The sequence below is a fragment of the Phoca vitulina genome, unplaced genomic scaffold (assembly GCF_004348235.1).
Source record: "Phoca vitulina isolate PV1807 unplaced genomic scaffold, GSC_HSeal_1.0 scaffold19, whole genome shotgun sequence".
NCBI lineage: Eukaryota > Metazoa > Chordata > Mammalia > Carnivora > Phocidae > Phoca > Phoca vitulina.
The window spans coordinates 10,556,402-10,572,786 of record NW_022589722.1 but is presented as its reverse complement, the minus strand read 5'-3'; the positions used below and the strand labels follow the sequence as shown (position 1 = coordinate 10,572,786).

General features: G+C 38.5%; 1 protein-coding gene across 2 annotated transcripts in view; it reads right to left on the bottom strand.

Moving 5' to 3' along the window:
• Window positions 1-4,097: 4,097 nt before the first annotated feature.
• Window positions 4,098-16,385, bottom strand: part of ELK3 (ETS transcription factor ELK3) — a 70,525-nt gene continuing 58,237 nt past the window's right edge. The window contains exons 4-5 of one of the 2 annotated variants that reach the window (XM_032416313.1): window positions 13,049-13,171; window positions 4,098-6,693 (exon numbers count right to left, since the gene is read on the bottom strand). In XM_032416313.1, coding sequence (XP_032272204.1) covers window positions 6,595-6,693; window positions 13,049-13,171 — 222 coding nt within the window. In that variant the 3' untranslated portion in view covers window positions 4,098-6,594. Of the gene's footprint in view, window positions 6,694-13,048; window positions 13,172-16,385 lie in introns of those variants that run through there. The other variant, XM_032416314.1, reaches the window with a different exon arrangement.

Genomic DNA, 16,385 nt, shown 5'->3' with positions numbered 1-16,385 from the left:
TATGCTAAATCTACTCTCCCTGTGCTCTGCCAGTGAAACAACAAAGCCTGGATGAGAGCACATCTCTTTATAGCATGATTTACTGAATATTTTAAGCCTACTGTTGAGGAAAAAGGTTTTCAAAATATTATTGTTCATTGACAATGCACCTGATCACCCAGGATCTCTGATGGAGATGGACAGCCAAGACCAATCTTGTTTTCATGCCTGCTAACACAACATCTGCTCTGGAGCCCATAGATCAAGGAGTAGTTTTGATTTTCAAGTCTTATTCTTTAAGAAATACATCTCATGGGGTACCTGGGTGGCTCAGTCGGTTAAGCGGCTGCCTTCGGCTCAGGTCATGATCCCAGAGTCCTGGGATCAAGCCCCGCATCGGGCTCCCTGCTCGACAGGGAGTCTGCTTCTCCCTCTCCCTCTCTCAAATAAGTAAAATCTTAAAAAAAAAAAAATACATCTCAAAAGCTATAGCTGCCATAGTAGTGATTCCTCTGATGGATCTGGGCAAAGTAAATTGAAAACTTCTGGAAAGGATTCACCATTCTAGGTGCCATTAACAACATGTATGATTCATGGGAAGAGGCCAGAATATCAACATTAACAGGAATTTGGAAGAAGCTAACTCCAAGACTTGAGCAGAAGTAACTGCAGATGTGGTGGAAATAGTAAGAGAACTAGAGTTAGAAGTGGAGCCTGAAGATGTGACTGAATTGCTGCAATTTCATGATAAAACTTGTAATGATAAGAAGTTGCTTCTTATGGATGAGCAAAGGGGTTTCTTGAGATGGAACCTACTCCTGGTAAAGATGCTGTGAAGATTGTTGAAATGACAGCAAAAGATTGAGAATATCACATAAATAAACTTAGTTGATAAAGCAGTATCAGGGTTTAAGATGACTCCAATTTGAAAGAAGTTCTGTGGGTAAATTGCTATCAAATAGCATGAAAGGACTCTTCCATCATTTCCGCAGACTTCATTGTCTTATTTTAAGAAATTTCCACAGCCCTCCAGTCTTCAGCAACTACTACCCTGATCAGTCAGCAGCTATCAACATCAAGGCAAGACCCTCCACCAGCAAAAGGACTGTGACACACCGAAAGCTCAGACGGGTTAGCATTTTTTTTAACAATAAAGAATTTTTTTTCACAAAAGTATGTACTTAGTGTTATTGCACACTTAATAGACTGCAATATAGCATAAACATAATTTTTATATGTACTAGGAAACCAAAAAATTCATTTGGCTCACTTATTAATGGTATTTGCTTTATTGCAATGGTCTGGAACTGAACATGCAGTATCTCCAAGGTATGCCTGTAATTTTTCTTTTAAGTTTTTATTTATTTACTTAAGTATATCTCTACGCCCAACATGGGGCTTGAAATCACAACGCTGAGATCAAGAGTCGCATGCCCTTCCAACTGAGCCAGCCAGGCGCCCCTGGTATGCCTGTACTTCCTGTGTCTGAATTTGCCTATTGTAGGTATTTCATGTAAGTGGAGTTGTACCATAGTGGTGTCTGGCTTATTTCATTCACTTAGAATGATGTTTTCAAGTTTTATCCATGTTGTAGCATGTATCAGAATTTTATTTCTTTTCATGGCTGTATAATATTCTTCAAATGTACATTTTGTTTAAACATTTATCTGTTGATTTCACACGAGCTTTTTTTCCACTTCTTGGCTTTTGTGAATAATGCTGCCATGAACATGGGTGTACAAGCATCTGTTTGGGTCCTTGTTTTCAATTCTTTGAGTTTATATACCTAGGAGTTGAATTGTTGGGTCATTTAGTAATTCTATGTTTACCTTTTTGAGGAACCATCAAATGATTGTCCATGGCAACTGCAGCATTTTACATTCCCAGCAGTAATGTATGAGAGTTCTAATTTCTCATCCTCGCCAACACTTATTTTCCATTTTTAAAAAAATTATACTCATTTTAATACTTATGACATGGTAGCTCATTGTGGTTTTGATTTGCATTTCCCTAGTGAGTAGGATATTGAGCATCTTTAAATGTGCTTGTTGGCCATTTGTATATCTGGTTTGGAGAAGAGTCTGTTCAAGTCCTTTCCCCATTTTTAAACTGTTGTTGCTGAGTTGGGTTGTTTTAAGCTATAGTTCTTTACATATTCATTTTTTTTTTTAAGATTTATTTTAGACTGCACACGAGTAGGGAGGAGGGAGGGGCAGAGGGAGAGGGAGAGAATCCCAAGCAGACTCCCTGCTGAGCACGGAGCCCGATGAGAGGCTCGATCTCATGACCATGACATCATGACCTGAGCTGAAATCAAGAGTCAGAAGCTTAACTGAGTCACCGAGGCGCTCCTCTTTATATATTCTAGATATTAGACACATATGAGGTATATGACTTGCAGTTATTTTTTTCCATTCTGTGGGTTGTCTTTTACTTTCTTGGTGGTGTCCTTTTAATACATAAAATTGCTCATTTTAATGACATCCACCATACCTTTTTTTTTTTTTTTTTTACTTCTGGTCTTGGTGGCATATTTAAGGTCATGAATATTTTCCCCTAAGAGTTTTATCATTTTAATGCTTGTTACATTTAGGTAATCCATCTTAATTTTTGTCCATCTTGGGTTAATTTTTTTTTTTTTTAAGATTTTATTTATTTGACAGCACAAGTAGGCAGAGGGAGAGGGAGAAGCAGGCTCTCCGCTGAGCAGGGAGCTGGACGTGGGCCTCGAGCCCAGGACCCCGGGATCATGACCGGAGCCGAAGTCAGCCGCTTAACCAGCTGAGCCACCCAGGCACCCTGGGTTAATTTTTCTATGTGGTGTAAAGTGAGGATCCAACTTTATTCTTTTGCATGTGAATCTCTAGTTTTCCCAACACTGTTAAAAAGACTGTCCTTTTCTCAAAATGGTCTTGGCACCCTTGTTACAAATCAATTGGCCATAAATGTGAGAGTTTATTTTGGGGCTCTTGATTCTGTTTTATCGGTCTACATTTCTCTTTTTCTGCCAGTACCACAATGTTTTGATTACTTGTAGCTTTGTAAGTTTTGAAATCAAGAAGTGAGTCCTCCAACTTTGTTCTTCTTTTTCATGATTGTTTTGGCTATTTAGGGTCCCTTGAAATTCCATTTAAATTTTAAGATGGGGTTTTTCTATTTCTCAGGAAATATGCCATTAGGATTGTGATAGGAATTGCATTGAATCTGTAGATTCTTTTTTTTTTTTTTAAGATTTTTTATTTATTTATTCATGAGAGAGAGGTAGAGGGAGAAGCAGGCTCCCTGAGGAGCAGGGAGCCCGATGTGGGACTTGATCCCAGGACCCCAGGATTATGACCTGAGCCGAAGGCAGATGCCCAACCATCTGAGCCACCCAGGCACCCTGAATCTATAGATTCTTTGTGAGTATTGGGATTTCCAGTCCATGAATGCAGGATAGCTTTAATTTTTTTTAGCAATGTTTTGTAGTTTTTCAGTGTACAAGTCTTGTGCCTCCTTAAATTCATTCCTAAGTATTTTATTCTTTTTGATGTTATTGTAGGTGGAATTATTTTCTAAATTTCTTTTTTGAGTTTTTCATTTGCTAGTGTGTAGAAATAGAAATGATTTTTGTGTTGATTTTGTATCCTATAATTTTGCTGACTTTATTAACTTTTTTTGTGGATTCTTTAAGGTTTTCTACATATAAGACCATGTCATCTATGAATAGAGATAGCTTTACTTTATTATTTGAATTTCTTTTATTTATTTATTTTTTGCCTAATTACTTTGGTTAGGACTTTCAGTCCTGTTGTTGAAGTAGAATTGGCAACATGTTCTTTATATTAGGGAAAACACTTTCAGTCTTTTACCATTGAGTATGGTGTTAGTTGCAGCTGAAAGAATAAATGATAATTTGTTTCTTCTCTTTCTCCTCACCTACCCCTATTTCAATATAGAATGACTGATAGACCTTAAGATTTAAAAGATCAGAGGACCACTTTTCAAACCCATTCTCCCCCCCCCCCCTCCCCTAAGTCAACCTCAGTAATTCTGTTTCCTTAAATATCTTTTTAAAGCAGATTTTATATATATATATATATATAAACATATATATATATATGTTTTGATGTATCATATTTAAGGCTAGATGACAAGACTTATTTTCCAACTTGTACCCATATAGAGAAGTAAAATTTGGATCATCCCAAGTAAATGGAAGTAAACCAACCCACTTGCCTCCTCACACCTTTTATCACAAAGTATTTATTGAACAAAAATAATATAATAAAATTGATACATATATGAACGTGAATGAAGATATGCATCATAGAAAAGATGTGTACAAAGAGAACAACGTTTAGGTTATAGTTCTATAAAACCTTAGCCATAGCAGATTAACACTGATGAAACAGACATATAAAAAGGAAAAAAAGTTATTTAATGTCCTTTGAAACCTATTTTCTGACTAAAATTGTTAAAACACACACACACACACACACACACACAATGAGGCAGAGCTATAAGAGTTATACTTCAATACCTCCAGTTCTGTATCTGTGTCCTAGTGAGTTTTTTGATCCATAAAATGTATGGCGTTTTTCCATTTCTAAAAATGGAGCTAGAATGTATGTCAATCATAGTATTTCAAGGAAGGAAATACAAGAATCGGATTTATAGTCATTAGAGTATTTCCAATCAGCATATACATTTAAAAATATTTTGGGTTGAGATTTTTGTACATTGATTAACTTCCTTGGGTTTATCTGTTTTTTTCTACCTAACAGATTTGGGCCAGTAGTTACTTATAGTTAGGCATGGGAAAATAGAACTGGAGTGAGCACCAATCATTGTTCTACCTTTAATGAGCTGTGTGACCTTAGGCAACTCCCAGTTGCTTCTGTGTACTTGCCTTATCTGGAAACCGTGGTAAGAAGCATTCTCAAAGGCCCCCTCTACCTTTAACATTTCATGTTTGGTAAATATCAGTTCCCTGTACCAGCTATTTTATTTTAGTACAGAATTATCCTCAGTTTATGTGGAAGTGACAGTAGTGTCTGGATTTTGGAATTTACTTTATATCCAAAAGTGTATATTAGAGATTTGTACATCCCCATACACAGACACACTTAATTCCAATGGAAAAATCTCAAGATTTTAAGCATTATAACAAAGTTTTAGATTCTTCGAAAATTCAAGAGATGTTTGCTTTTACAAGCTTTGTTTTTTACCCCTTTTTCATAATCTTGCCATTTAACACCTACTGTGGAATCAGTTATTTGGCCACATTTCAAATTGGTTTGTTACTTACAGTTAAGGATGATAATCTGATCTTGAAAGCACTGGGCACTTTCCAGTTCTCTTCACATTACAACGTTCCTACTTCATGTACAGAACAATGCCTTAAGAGTGGCCCCTGCTGTTTCTGTTACCACTGCTTTACACTACGCAAAAGAATTTACTGCTGAGTGCTCCAAATGTAGTTCAGTTCCACAATGAGGTTCCTGAAGAGTTATATATTTCTTATATCCAATTTCCTTCATTCTCACCATAAACTTAGTTAATACATAAAGCAGTGTATCCTACCTCTGTTTCCACAAACAAGGCTATGCCTTACACACCTGAAGATACCTGATGTTACAGAATTGTTGTGTTCATCAACCAGTCTGTGAGCCTCTTTCTAACCATAGGATGTTTAAATGTTAATTATAGTTCTAGGGGTTTAGTGAAACCCTAACTCATGATGATACAGGAAATGTATCAGGGGTGTGATTCACTATGGAAAACTGGGAGAACCACAGCTAATTTTTTGAAATAAGGATATGCTTACATAGGATATATTCCAAGGGAATGGGTAGAATGAACTTGATGTAGATTTCCATCTCAGGTTTTTGTTTGGGAGGAGTCTAAAAGATTGTAAACAGCTAGGTGGCTAGCCTTTCAAACTTCATTTTTTAAAAAAATGCACTTTAGAACATTTTCTTTTGTGAATGTTTATTTTCTAAATATGGCTTAGTTTCTTTTATAAAAACATGAAATTGGACATTTATTGAACTTCAGTTCAAAAGAGGTTCTAAGGCAATTCTTATACAATTGAAAGCGAAAAAGAAAAATATGAATAAGCTTTCATTTTGCCTACTTGTGAAAAATAATGATTCTACTAGAGAGCTGTTTGATACTAATTTTTGTCTTCCAAACATTTTCTCTTAATACTAAAAAATATATAAACCATTTACATAAAACTAAATGCAAAGGAAGGCACAGCTGGTTATAGTGTCTATAAGCATAGTTCAGCATATGCGGAATTAGAAAGAAAAGCTTCACATCCTTATTAGTTACACTGAAAACCATTAAGAAAAGTTCTTCACTGTCAACAGTGTTCAACACTTAAGAGCTAAGAGGATATAAAAACAAAAACATTAAAAAATCACTTAATGCCAAACAGATCTTCATATATACTTGAATATAAAAAAAGGTTTTAAAAATGCTAACATAAATCTAGACCATCCATGTTATGAAAAGTGCAAACCAAATTAACAGGGTTTCACAACGTCCTTCTCATGACACAGGTAAACTAGCCCATGGGGACAAATTTATTTCATCAGTTAATAAGTCTTTAACTGTGGCCAGATGTCATCAGGATTTCTGAGAGTTCGAAGAAAGCAGTACTGGAGAAGCAGCTCTATCCAGACTGGGGATTGGCACTGGCATGTGGCCGTTAAGCAGTGTTGGAAACTGTAGGGGACAGAAGATTTTTAAAATAATTATTGCAGACCCATTGGGACAAACTTGAATTCTTTACATTCCTAGACAGACCATAGTGGATCACCCTTGGGACAGAGGGGTTGCAAATTATTTTACAGAATGAGATCAAGATTACATATAGCAAACAAGGGAGAAGGCCCAGAAAATGTCCCTATTTTATATGCCTAGCCACTAGAAAAAAATGTACCTGTGGTGCTAAAGCATGTTCAAATACTCCTTTTAAAAGGTTCCAAGCTACTTAGAATGCTGATTTGCTTAAAGTAATTTTGAAAACCACAGACAACTGACTCTACTGATTCACATGTAAAATTTCTAATACTGTATTTTGAAAATGGCCATTGTTTTTCCAGAGTATAAAAAATGCTTCTCAGTAACTGCTAAAAATGAAGAATGTTTTAGCTTAAAAGATTTAGAAAGCAAGAATGTATCTTGGAGCTGAGGAAATATTTTTTTTAATTACAATGATAATACCAAACTTAATAGATCACCTTTAAGTGACAAAACAAAGAGTAAAGTTAATTTCTGTAGTGTGGGTAAATAAGATGATAAATGGGATAAAAGTATATGCTTTGATAACTTTCAGGTCTAAAAAAATACCACACTATACTCCCAACTCAACAAGAATAATTAAAGACCTCCTTTTAATACATTACTATTCACAACTAGATTTTTGTTGTCTAGATTGATATGTGTCAAAATGTTCTCCTGGGCTATCTTCCAGTTTAATTTCTATTTAGATAAGTTAATATTCAATTTCAACACTAAATATCAAACTACAGAGCCTAGCACAAGTTAGAAGTACAATAAATACAGAATATATTTTTTCAATTTTCAAACTATTTCAATAACTGTTATGTGTAGTGCCTTCCAGTTTATCAGTGGTTGTCATTTCAGTTGGTATCTAGAAGCCTGTAAAGTAAGTTTGGTTATCCCCATTTTATAGAAAACAGAATTCAAGTAAGTTCTGATTGGTTAAAGACTAGTAGGCAGTAAAGCCAAGTTTTAAACTCTGAAAGATCCTGCGCTTTTTGTACCAAATTGCCCAACTTATTTTTGGCAGGGCTTGGTGTGAGTGTGCTCTTTAAATACTATTTCAGTTTCTTTAATGGTCATTGGCATATTCAAGGTTTTTGTTTCTTTTCTGACACTTTGGAACTTCAGTTGTTTGTAGAATTTTATCCATTTCAACTGGGTTATCAAATCTATTTGCATATAGTTTATACTCTTTTAAGATCCACGCTCCTAACTACTATTCCCATTGACTTAAGAGTGAACACAGAATGAAGAGCAGGTTTTGAATTTTCATTCTCTTAGCTTATTTGCAATCTTTTCTCATTTTTTGTCCATCTTATTGGTGTTTTCAAAAGAAGCAGCTTTTGGTTTTGTTAATCTTCCTGTTTTAAAAAGTATATTATTGATATTTCTGCCCTCTGCTCTTTATTTCTATACACTCGGTTGTAGTTTCTCTTGCCTGGCTTTTCTGGCCTGTTTCATCTTTATTGACTCCCCACCTTCACTCGCTTAAGTTGCAACATTCCCCCCAAAGTTTTGTTTTCAGCCTTCCTTTCTCCTATACTGGAGTCAACAATCCTTTCCTGCTGTCAGCTAGATGTCCCCATCAATGCGTCTTCACCAAAAACCTGCTATTCCGTGTTCACTCTTAAGTCAGTGAGAGTGGTGATATGAGCAGGACTCTAAACTTCAGTCAGGGCTCTGCCACTTACTAACATGTGGTCTTGGGTAAACTGAGCAACATCTCTGGGCCTTAGTTTCCTTATCTTTTCAAAAAGAACTATTGGGAGTACAGTTGACTCTTGAGCAACACAGATGTGCAGATTTTTTTCAATAAACACAGTATAGTACTACAAATACATTTTCCTTGCGATTTTCTTTTCCCTAGCTTACTTTATTATAAGAATACAGCATAATAATACATATAACATGCAAAATGTGTGTTAATTAACTGTTATCAGAAAGGTTTCCAGTCAACATTAGGCTATTAGTAATTAAGTTTTTGAAGAGTCAAAAGTTATACTTGGATTTTCAACTGTAAGGGGGAGGTCAGCACCCCGAATCCCCACATTGTTCAAGGGTCAACTGTATTAAATGAGAAGCCATGAAAAGTGCTTTGAACAACGTCTAGCATACAGTAGCCCTCAATAAATGTTAACTTCTTATAGTATTTCTAGTCTTTTAATCACATAAGTAATCTTTGCCTCTTCCTAATTTTCACTACCTCTTACTCCTCAAACCCAACTAAAAGTCTTTCTCTCAATTTTACCTCTGGAATATCTTCTAAATATATTCCTATTTCTACTATTCTAAAAGATGATTTTTCCCTCAGTATTTGCAGTAGTATAAATATTCCTCATATCTTCCTGCACCTTATACTTTCTGCTTTCTCTTCAGTCCTTCCTCCACACTGGTGTCAGCAATATCTTCCTAAAATAAATAGAGATTTTAGGGGTGCCCAGGTGGCTCAGTCGGTTAAGCATCTGCTTTCTGCTCAGGTCATGATCCCAAGGTGTGTCAGGCCCCCTGCTCAGTGGGGAGTCTGCTTCTTCCTCTCTCAAATTTAAAAATCTAAAAAAATAGTATAATTAAATCTGTTCTTTTATATCCAGCTTAGAAAACCTTCCATGGTTGTCAAGAGACTAAGGTGGAAAACCCTGAGCATAGCATTCAAGACCTACAGCTGCTTTTCTAATCACCCAGTCCCTTCCTGGACAGACTATGTACTTGCATATCCAAATCATGGAGATTATCTAGAAGGTGCTTTTCTCTCTGCCAAAATCCTGTCCTTTCTTCCCAGCTCAGGTGCCACTTCTTCCAGCGGAGCCTTCATCTAGTCCCTACTAGAAAGCTATTCCCTGTTGGGTTCCTATAACCTTTTGTTTATATATCTATTATTCCCATAGTGTATATTCCCCTACAGTCCCTGATAACAGAGCATTGCAAATATTTTCTGGGTTAGATTTGTTGAATTAACATTCAGAAAACATCCTCAATTGAAAACTTAATTCTGGGTGCCTCAGTTGGTTGGGCATCTGCCTTCAGCTCAGGTCATGATCCTAGGGTCCTGGGATTGAGCCCCACGGAGAGCTCCCTGCTCAGTGGGGAGCCTCCTTCTCCCTCTGCCATTCACCCTGCTTGTGCTCTCTGGCTCTCTGTCAAGTAAATAAATAAAATCTTAAAAAAAAAAAAACTTAATCCTGCCTTGTTTCAAGATATTATCTGTACCTATGCCAAATTTGATGAAAATCTGTTTCAGAAGTGGAACAGACACCCTGTAGATAAGCTCAAAATGCCAAACTGTTCAGACCAATCTCATTTAATTTTTAAATACACCTCTTCCAGAAAGGCACTAATATCTTCTCTCTCCTTCCCTTAAATTCTTCAATATCTGCTGTAACTTGCCACAGTAATTACATCAGTGGACCTTCTGTGCAAAAACTCCTCAGCTCTGTCAACTGTTTATCGAAAGGATTCTGATCTACTTTTCAATCCTGACAACAGGAAATTTGCCAGCATCATTTAAAACTTATTGTAGCCCAAATGTATTTCTTTTCTTCCTCCATGTGTAGTATATATGAAAGGTTTATTTTTAAAGAAAATTATTAGTTCAAAAGGGGCACTGCTGATAATCTGAATTTTGAATATTCCTCTTACCATGTTTTATTTACTATTTTCAAAACTGCTAGTTTCAACTTCTATCACAACTGCTCTTACATAGGAAGAGTAATATTTTAAAAGGTACAAAGTTGTTTTTCCTTAGTTTCAAGGACCCCAGTCACAGAAAGAGGGCCCTGCCAACAACCATCTAAACATGATTGTTTTCCCCATTCCTACCTCCCATTTGTGGTTTTGTTGTTGTTTTTGAATGGCTCTGGTAGAGAGGACAGGTACATTGTGAAATTAAAATTCTGAGTAGGTGGTCTTTAAATGCAGCAATTTCTTCTGAAGAATTCTAGTTATAAATTAGGAACCACTGGTCTGCTGTGGTTCTCAAAGTAGATTCCTGGAGTAACAGCAACACTAGGATCTTGAAGAAATGTTATAATCAGGCCCCATCCCACACCTTCTAAATCAGAAACTCTGGGGTTGGGGCCCAGCAAAATCTTTTAACACACCGTCCAAGGTGATTCTTTTACACGTTACCTTTGAGAGCCACTGGTGTACAGTAGTGACTGAAGAGAAAAGGGTATGTGTGTCCAACACCCAGAGCTCCGAATATCCTGCTAATGTGCACCATCATATGGACACGAACCACTACTGTGAGGAGTGATAGGCTGGAAAAGGTTTAGTATCCACGGCAAGGGATCCCAAAGAACTCCCTAACAGCAGTTCTCCATGGCTTCCTTGAGAGATCAGCAAGCCTTGTACCAATCAGGTGGCAGAATTCCCAGTGAGGAGGGAAGTGAGATTCCATTCTTTATTCACAAATATCTAGTGAACCTTCCAGAGACCTTGTTAGATTCTAGAACTAAAGTAATATTGCAGTCCCTGTGCCCATGGAGCTTACCGTACACATGGCACCAAATAACTGCTCTCCTCAGGAGCTCTAATACTAGAATACTGCTGCTCCATTGTGAATACTGTGAGGAAATAAGGTCTTTCAGCTCTCCACCAAGAGAATACTAACCTAAAACTTTTCCTAGCACTACATTGCTCACTGCTTCTAGTTTTTACTCCCCTGCCGGAGTTTAAAGGGCTGAGAACATGTTGGCTGTGCATGACCATAGCTCAATTTTCTTGTGATGAGAAGATGGGCCAGAAGAGAAACCTGATTACCTAGGGATATACAGTCACATCATGACAACCCTACCTCAACCTTACTAGGAACCAGAGAAGCAAGATAGCAATCAAAACCTCTTTAGCTCTACCCTTCTTCCGAGACCCTAAATCCCAGCATGTATAGCTCCTTGCACAGAGGAGGTCAATACCAACCTTGACGAGCAAAATCACCAACTCAAAAAAGCACAGAGAACTGATCTTTTTAACACTTAGGTTCTTAAATATTTAATTTTGTTTTGTTTTTTTTTTTAAAGTAACCTCTACAACCAACGTGGGGCTCGAACTCACGACCCTGTGATCAAGAGTCACGTGCTCTCGGCGCCTGGGTGGCTCAGTCGTTAAGTGTCTGCCTTCGGCTCAGGTCATGATCCCGGGGTCCTGGGATCGAGCCCCACATCGGGCTCCCTGCTCAGCGGGAAGCCTGCTTCTCCCTCTCCCACTCCCCCTGCTTGTGTTCCCTCTCTCGCTGTGTCTCTCTGTCAAATAAAATCTTTCAAAAAAAAAAAAGAGTCACGTGCACTACAAACTGAGCCAGCCAGGTGCCCCAATTCCTCGGTGAATTCTTAGGTACCCACTCATTTAGTCAGTGATAATTACTAAGCATTATTTGTATGCCAAGCAATATGGCCAGACATGGGGTGGGGGGATGGGCACCACAGTAAACAAGAAACAAGATGTAGTTCTGGCCTCTTGAGGACCCACAGTCTAGTGGAGGAGACTGCCAGGTGAACAGGCCATCATAATACAAAGTGGTCAGTGCTAGATGCAACAGGAACAAAAGAGCAACTAGCTTGGGTGAGCCACACTGGAGGGCAGGCATGGGATTCAGGGTGGATGAGACAGGCTAGAGTTAGAGGGGGTTTTCACTTGCCCCAGTTTTGCTTCACTCCTGTCCCTAGGACCCTTCCTATTTTTCTCTTAGTAACATCTTTGTGAGGAACAGTTTTTGCGTCTCAAAGAAGAAATACTGATTACCACATGATCGCAAGCAGTGCTACTGCAAGATTCTAGTGTGTGAATGAATAATAAATGTACCTACCTAGTAACAGGAGCTGTGCAAGATAAAGCAGCTAAGACTTAGTTTTTAACCAAATGCCCTGGACGCTCCTTTCTTATTATGGAACAAGGAGAACTTGATTATGATTCATAGAATTATACAAATAACTTTTCTATTACAGTATGGACATTCTTCACTATTTTTTTCAATTTATTTCAAGTGATGTCAATATGTTGCCTAATTTTTTAAAGTCCCTTTTCCTTAATAACTTTCCAGTTTTCATAGTCAATGAAGATATCCAAGCACTTCGAGAATTAATTGTTCCATTTGTCAATACCTGACATGAATATGCCATTTCTGCCTTGATGAAAACATCTGCCTCTGAAGGCTGGGTTTTGCAGCACCATTAACTCCCTTTGGGAACTTAACATTTTAACCAAATGTAGGGTCGAACTCTGTTACCTCTGCAGTATTTATTGGGGAAACACACCCCTTAGAAGCTCAATGTTTAAACATTCATTTCTAAATGCTCACCTGGAACAGCGTGTTTGGCCCTTGCAACCGGGCAGGACTCAGTGGAGCAACTGGACTAAGGCTGCTCCAGAAATGTATGCTGGATAGCAGTGGACTCGGGGTCAGAAGCAATCCATTTGGTGTCTGGGAAAGAAAGCACATACACAGATTTTGATAAAGGTATCACCTGATTCTGGCCACGATCAGCAGTGTGGCTAGGTACACCAGCCATGAACCAAGAAACAAGCCTTACCATCTTAGGAAAATCTGACAACTATGTAATTTCTGCAAGGCTGTACACAGTTTAACTTTCTTCAGTGCTGATTGTATTGCATTAGCAATTTTATAAAGGAGAAAAGTATGGACAAGTTACCTTCCCTAAACATTCTAAACATTGTAAAACTCAAGTTTACAGCAACATTCGTCCAGGTGGTTTCTTCAATTTGTTTTCCTTCCCACCTTAAACAAGATTTAGTATACAAAATGGGATTCCATGAAGGGGCTTTATTTTTTTAAACAATATTTTTTTATTTTCCTACACTGGATATCCATTACAAACACATTTTTTTAAAGGGCCTCTCAGGCTTCACTTTCATGGGTATCAATGGCCCTTTAAGATTTTAGGATCTGGGGGCGCCTGGGTGGCTCAGCTGGTTAAGCAACTGCCTTCAGTTCAGGTCATGATCCTGGAGTCCCAGGATCAAGTCAGGAAGTCTGCTTCTCCCTCTGACCCTCCCCCCTTTCATGCTCTCTCTCCCATTCTCTCTCTCAAATAAATAAAATCTTTAAAAAAAAAAAAAAAAAAAGATTTTAGGATCTGTTGTTAAAATACTCTGTAGCAGCTTCTTCAAAAGTTCTGAACTGGGTTTTCCAGATTCCACTCCGGATATGGGGCTGATGAGAATTCATCTCCCTGGCAATGGTTTGGAGGGGGGAAAAAATTCTTTCTTGTTAGATTGGGTGTAAAGCCAAAACTCTGTGTTTCCCAGGAGAGTGCCAAGAACTGCATTTGCTTGCACACACACAGCAGGAATCCTGGCCTGCAAGCTAGCTAAAGGACAGAAGAAACAACTCGCCCCAGCTGGTATGTCTGCATGGCTTTTATTCTCAGCTGAGGCAAACTCCCTGGCCCATGGTGGTTTTGCACCTTTGCTGACTAGCAGGAGCCCCGCAGTGGTTTTGTGATGTCAATAAGGTGCTTTGTGTAAGAAGAACCACAGCAAAGGCGCCAGCATTGCAGATTGCATCAGTTTGGATGCTAAAGTGTTATTTTTTCCTAGAATTGGCCCCAGCAGCTTCGTTAATTATCGAGAATATTTGGCATAAACCTAAGTTGAAAGGTCTGCTCTGTTCAGCGGAAAGGAGACAAACATCCAAAGGTTCTCAAACTGTGAAGCTGCTGAAAGGTAAACTAATTTATACCATCTTGAGTCTTTGGTTCCACAGCATTTCCTACACATGGAATGGCCTATGAGGTGACTAGGATAAATACATGTTTTGGATAAGCTTCCCACTTCTAATCCAAGGCAGTTTCACAAATATGCCGGGCCATCTGGTCTGGCGATTAAGACTTAACGGTTCAGCATGGGCTCTGCCAGGGTTCCAACCTCAGAACCACTACTTAACTACCTATGCCTCAGTTTCCAAATCTATAAAATGGGGAGGAAAAACTGCCTACCTTATAGGATTGCTGGGAAGATGAAATAAGATGATCTATGTAGAGCTCTTAATATGTGTCTGGCACATAGCAAACGCTCAAGAAGTGTTCATCACAAGTGTACCCGATATACTTACTCAGTGAATTTCATCTGTTCATGGGAGTAATTCTCAATGCATGTATAAAAGTACTCTGTGTTCTGAAACCAATCAAGTCAGCCAGTACCTTCAAGGCTCCTCTCAGTCATATTAGGCTCAAGTCCACAAACTCAGGTCATCTGAGAACTAACATATTTGGACGTTACTCTGGGACCAAATTCCAGCCAGAGTATGCATGTTAACGTTCAAAAACCAGTGTGTTCAGGGCCTCCTAGTTTACCTACCAAAGAAGGTCCCAAAGCTCTTAAGAGACAAAAAGTCTTCTAGACTACAAAACCTATCTTTCTCTTATTTGTGGCCAAAAATATACATCCACTCCGTTTTAATCCTTTGAGCAATACATGAAGTGTAGAAGTTTTATTTTAGTCTAAAATGTGCACCCAGGTCTGAATGTGAGATGTTTGCACATCTGTTTCAAAGGGATAGAGGACATACTCAGAATACAGTAGTCTTCTGTTTCACATGTTTAATCGTTTGGAATATCTTTTATAACATATGCAAATAAATATTCTGAAATGACTTCATTCGCTCTTCTCTCCCCCATCCCTGTTCTCCCTGAAGATCCTGTGGCTGTAAAGAAAAAACCGTTTGGTTGCTCTCTTAAGGAATGTTCCTATTAATGCTCACCCTGGGTAATCTCCAGTACAGTGTGAGTTTTCAGAGCCTCTTTCCACAATCTCCTGGAGTCAGGCAAGGTGGGCTGAGCCTGAGGGCTAGACACTAAAGAAAGAAGCCACAAGCAAAATGCATGCTTCCTCTTCCTTCCCCAAAAAATATTTTAGCAAATGGGCCCTTTCGAATGGCAGAGAGGGAGTTCCTGATTCCCTCAGCTGCATGGAAGCAGATGCCCTAGGACCTGAGGCAAAGGACACTGATGTTCAAGGGGAAAGACCATCCAACCAGGATCTTTGTCATCCCCCTCAACTCACTTCTTCTTCCACATAATACAGTCTCCTACAAAGCCTGCACATTTGAGCTAAACCTGGTGAGCTGGCATTGCCCGGACATGCCTCACCTGAGTGCCCTGGTTCATGGCCCTCTGCCTGGATCATGCCCTCAGACCCCCTCTTCCTTCCTACCCCTGCCTCCCTCTGCCCATCAAAACCCCACCTCCTCAAAGGAGACTTTTCTGCTTTTCCCTCTTTTTCCTGAATCTTTATAACACTTTATAACCACTTTTGCCTTAACATTTTCTGCTTCATGGTAATTTGCATATTCTTCTTATACCTCATTCTGTAGCCTTCAAGGTAGCTTGCTCATCTTTATTCCTCCTATAGTACCCAGTTTCTAAATACTTGATGAGCTGAAGCAATCTGTAGCTCTAGGTACATCCCCTCACATGTCACCTGCTGGATATGTCCACTTGGAATGCCCCACATGTTCAAACTAGAACTCACCTTCTTTCCAAGTCTAGTGTTTCTTATGACTCCTCCATTTCTATCAACGATACTACCCATTTATCCACTCAAGAGATACTGAATGCATGATATGTATCAGGTGCCAGAGATACAATGATAAAACAAGACATGATCCCTGGACTTAC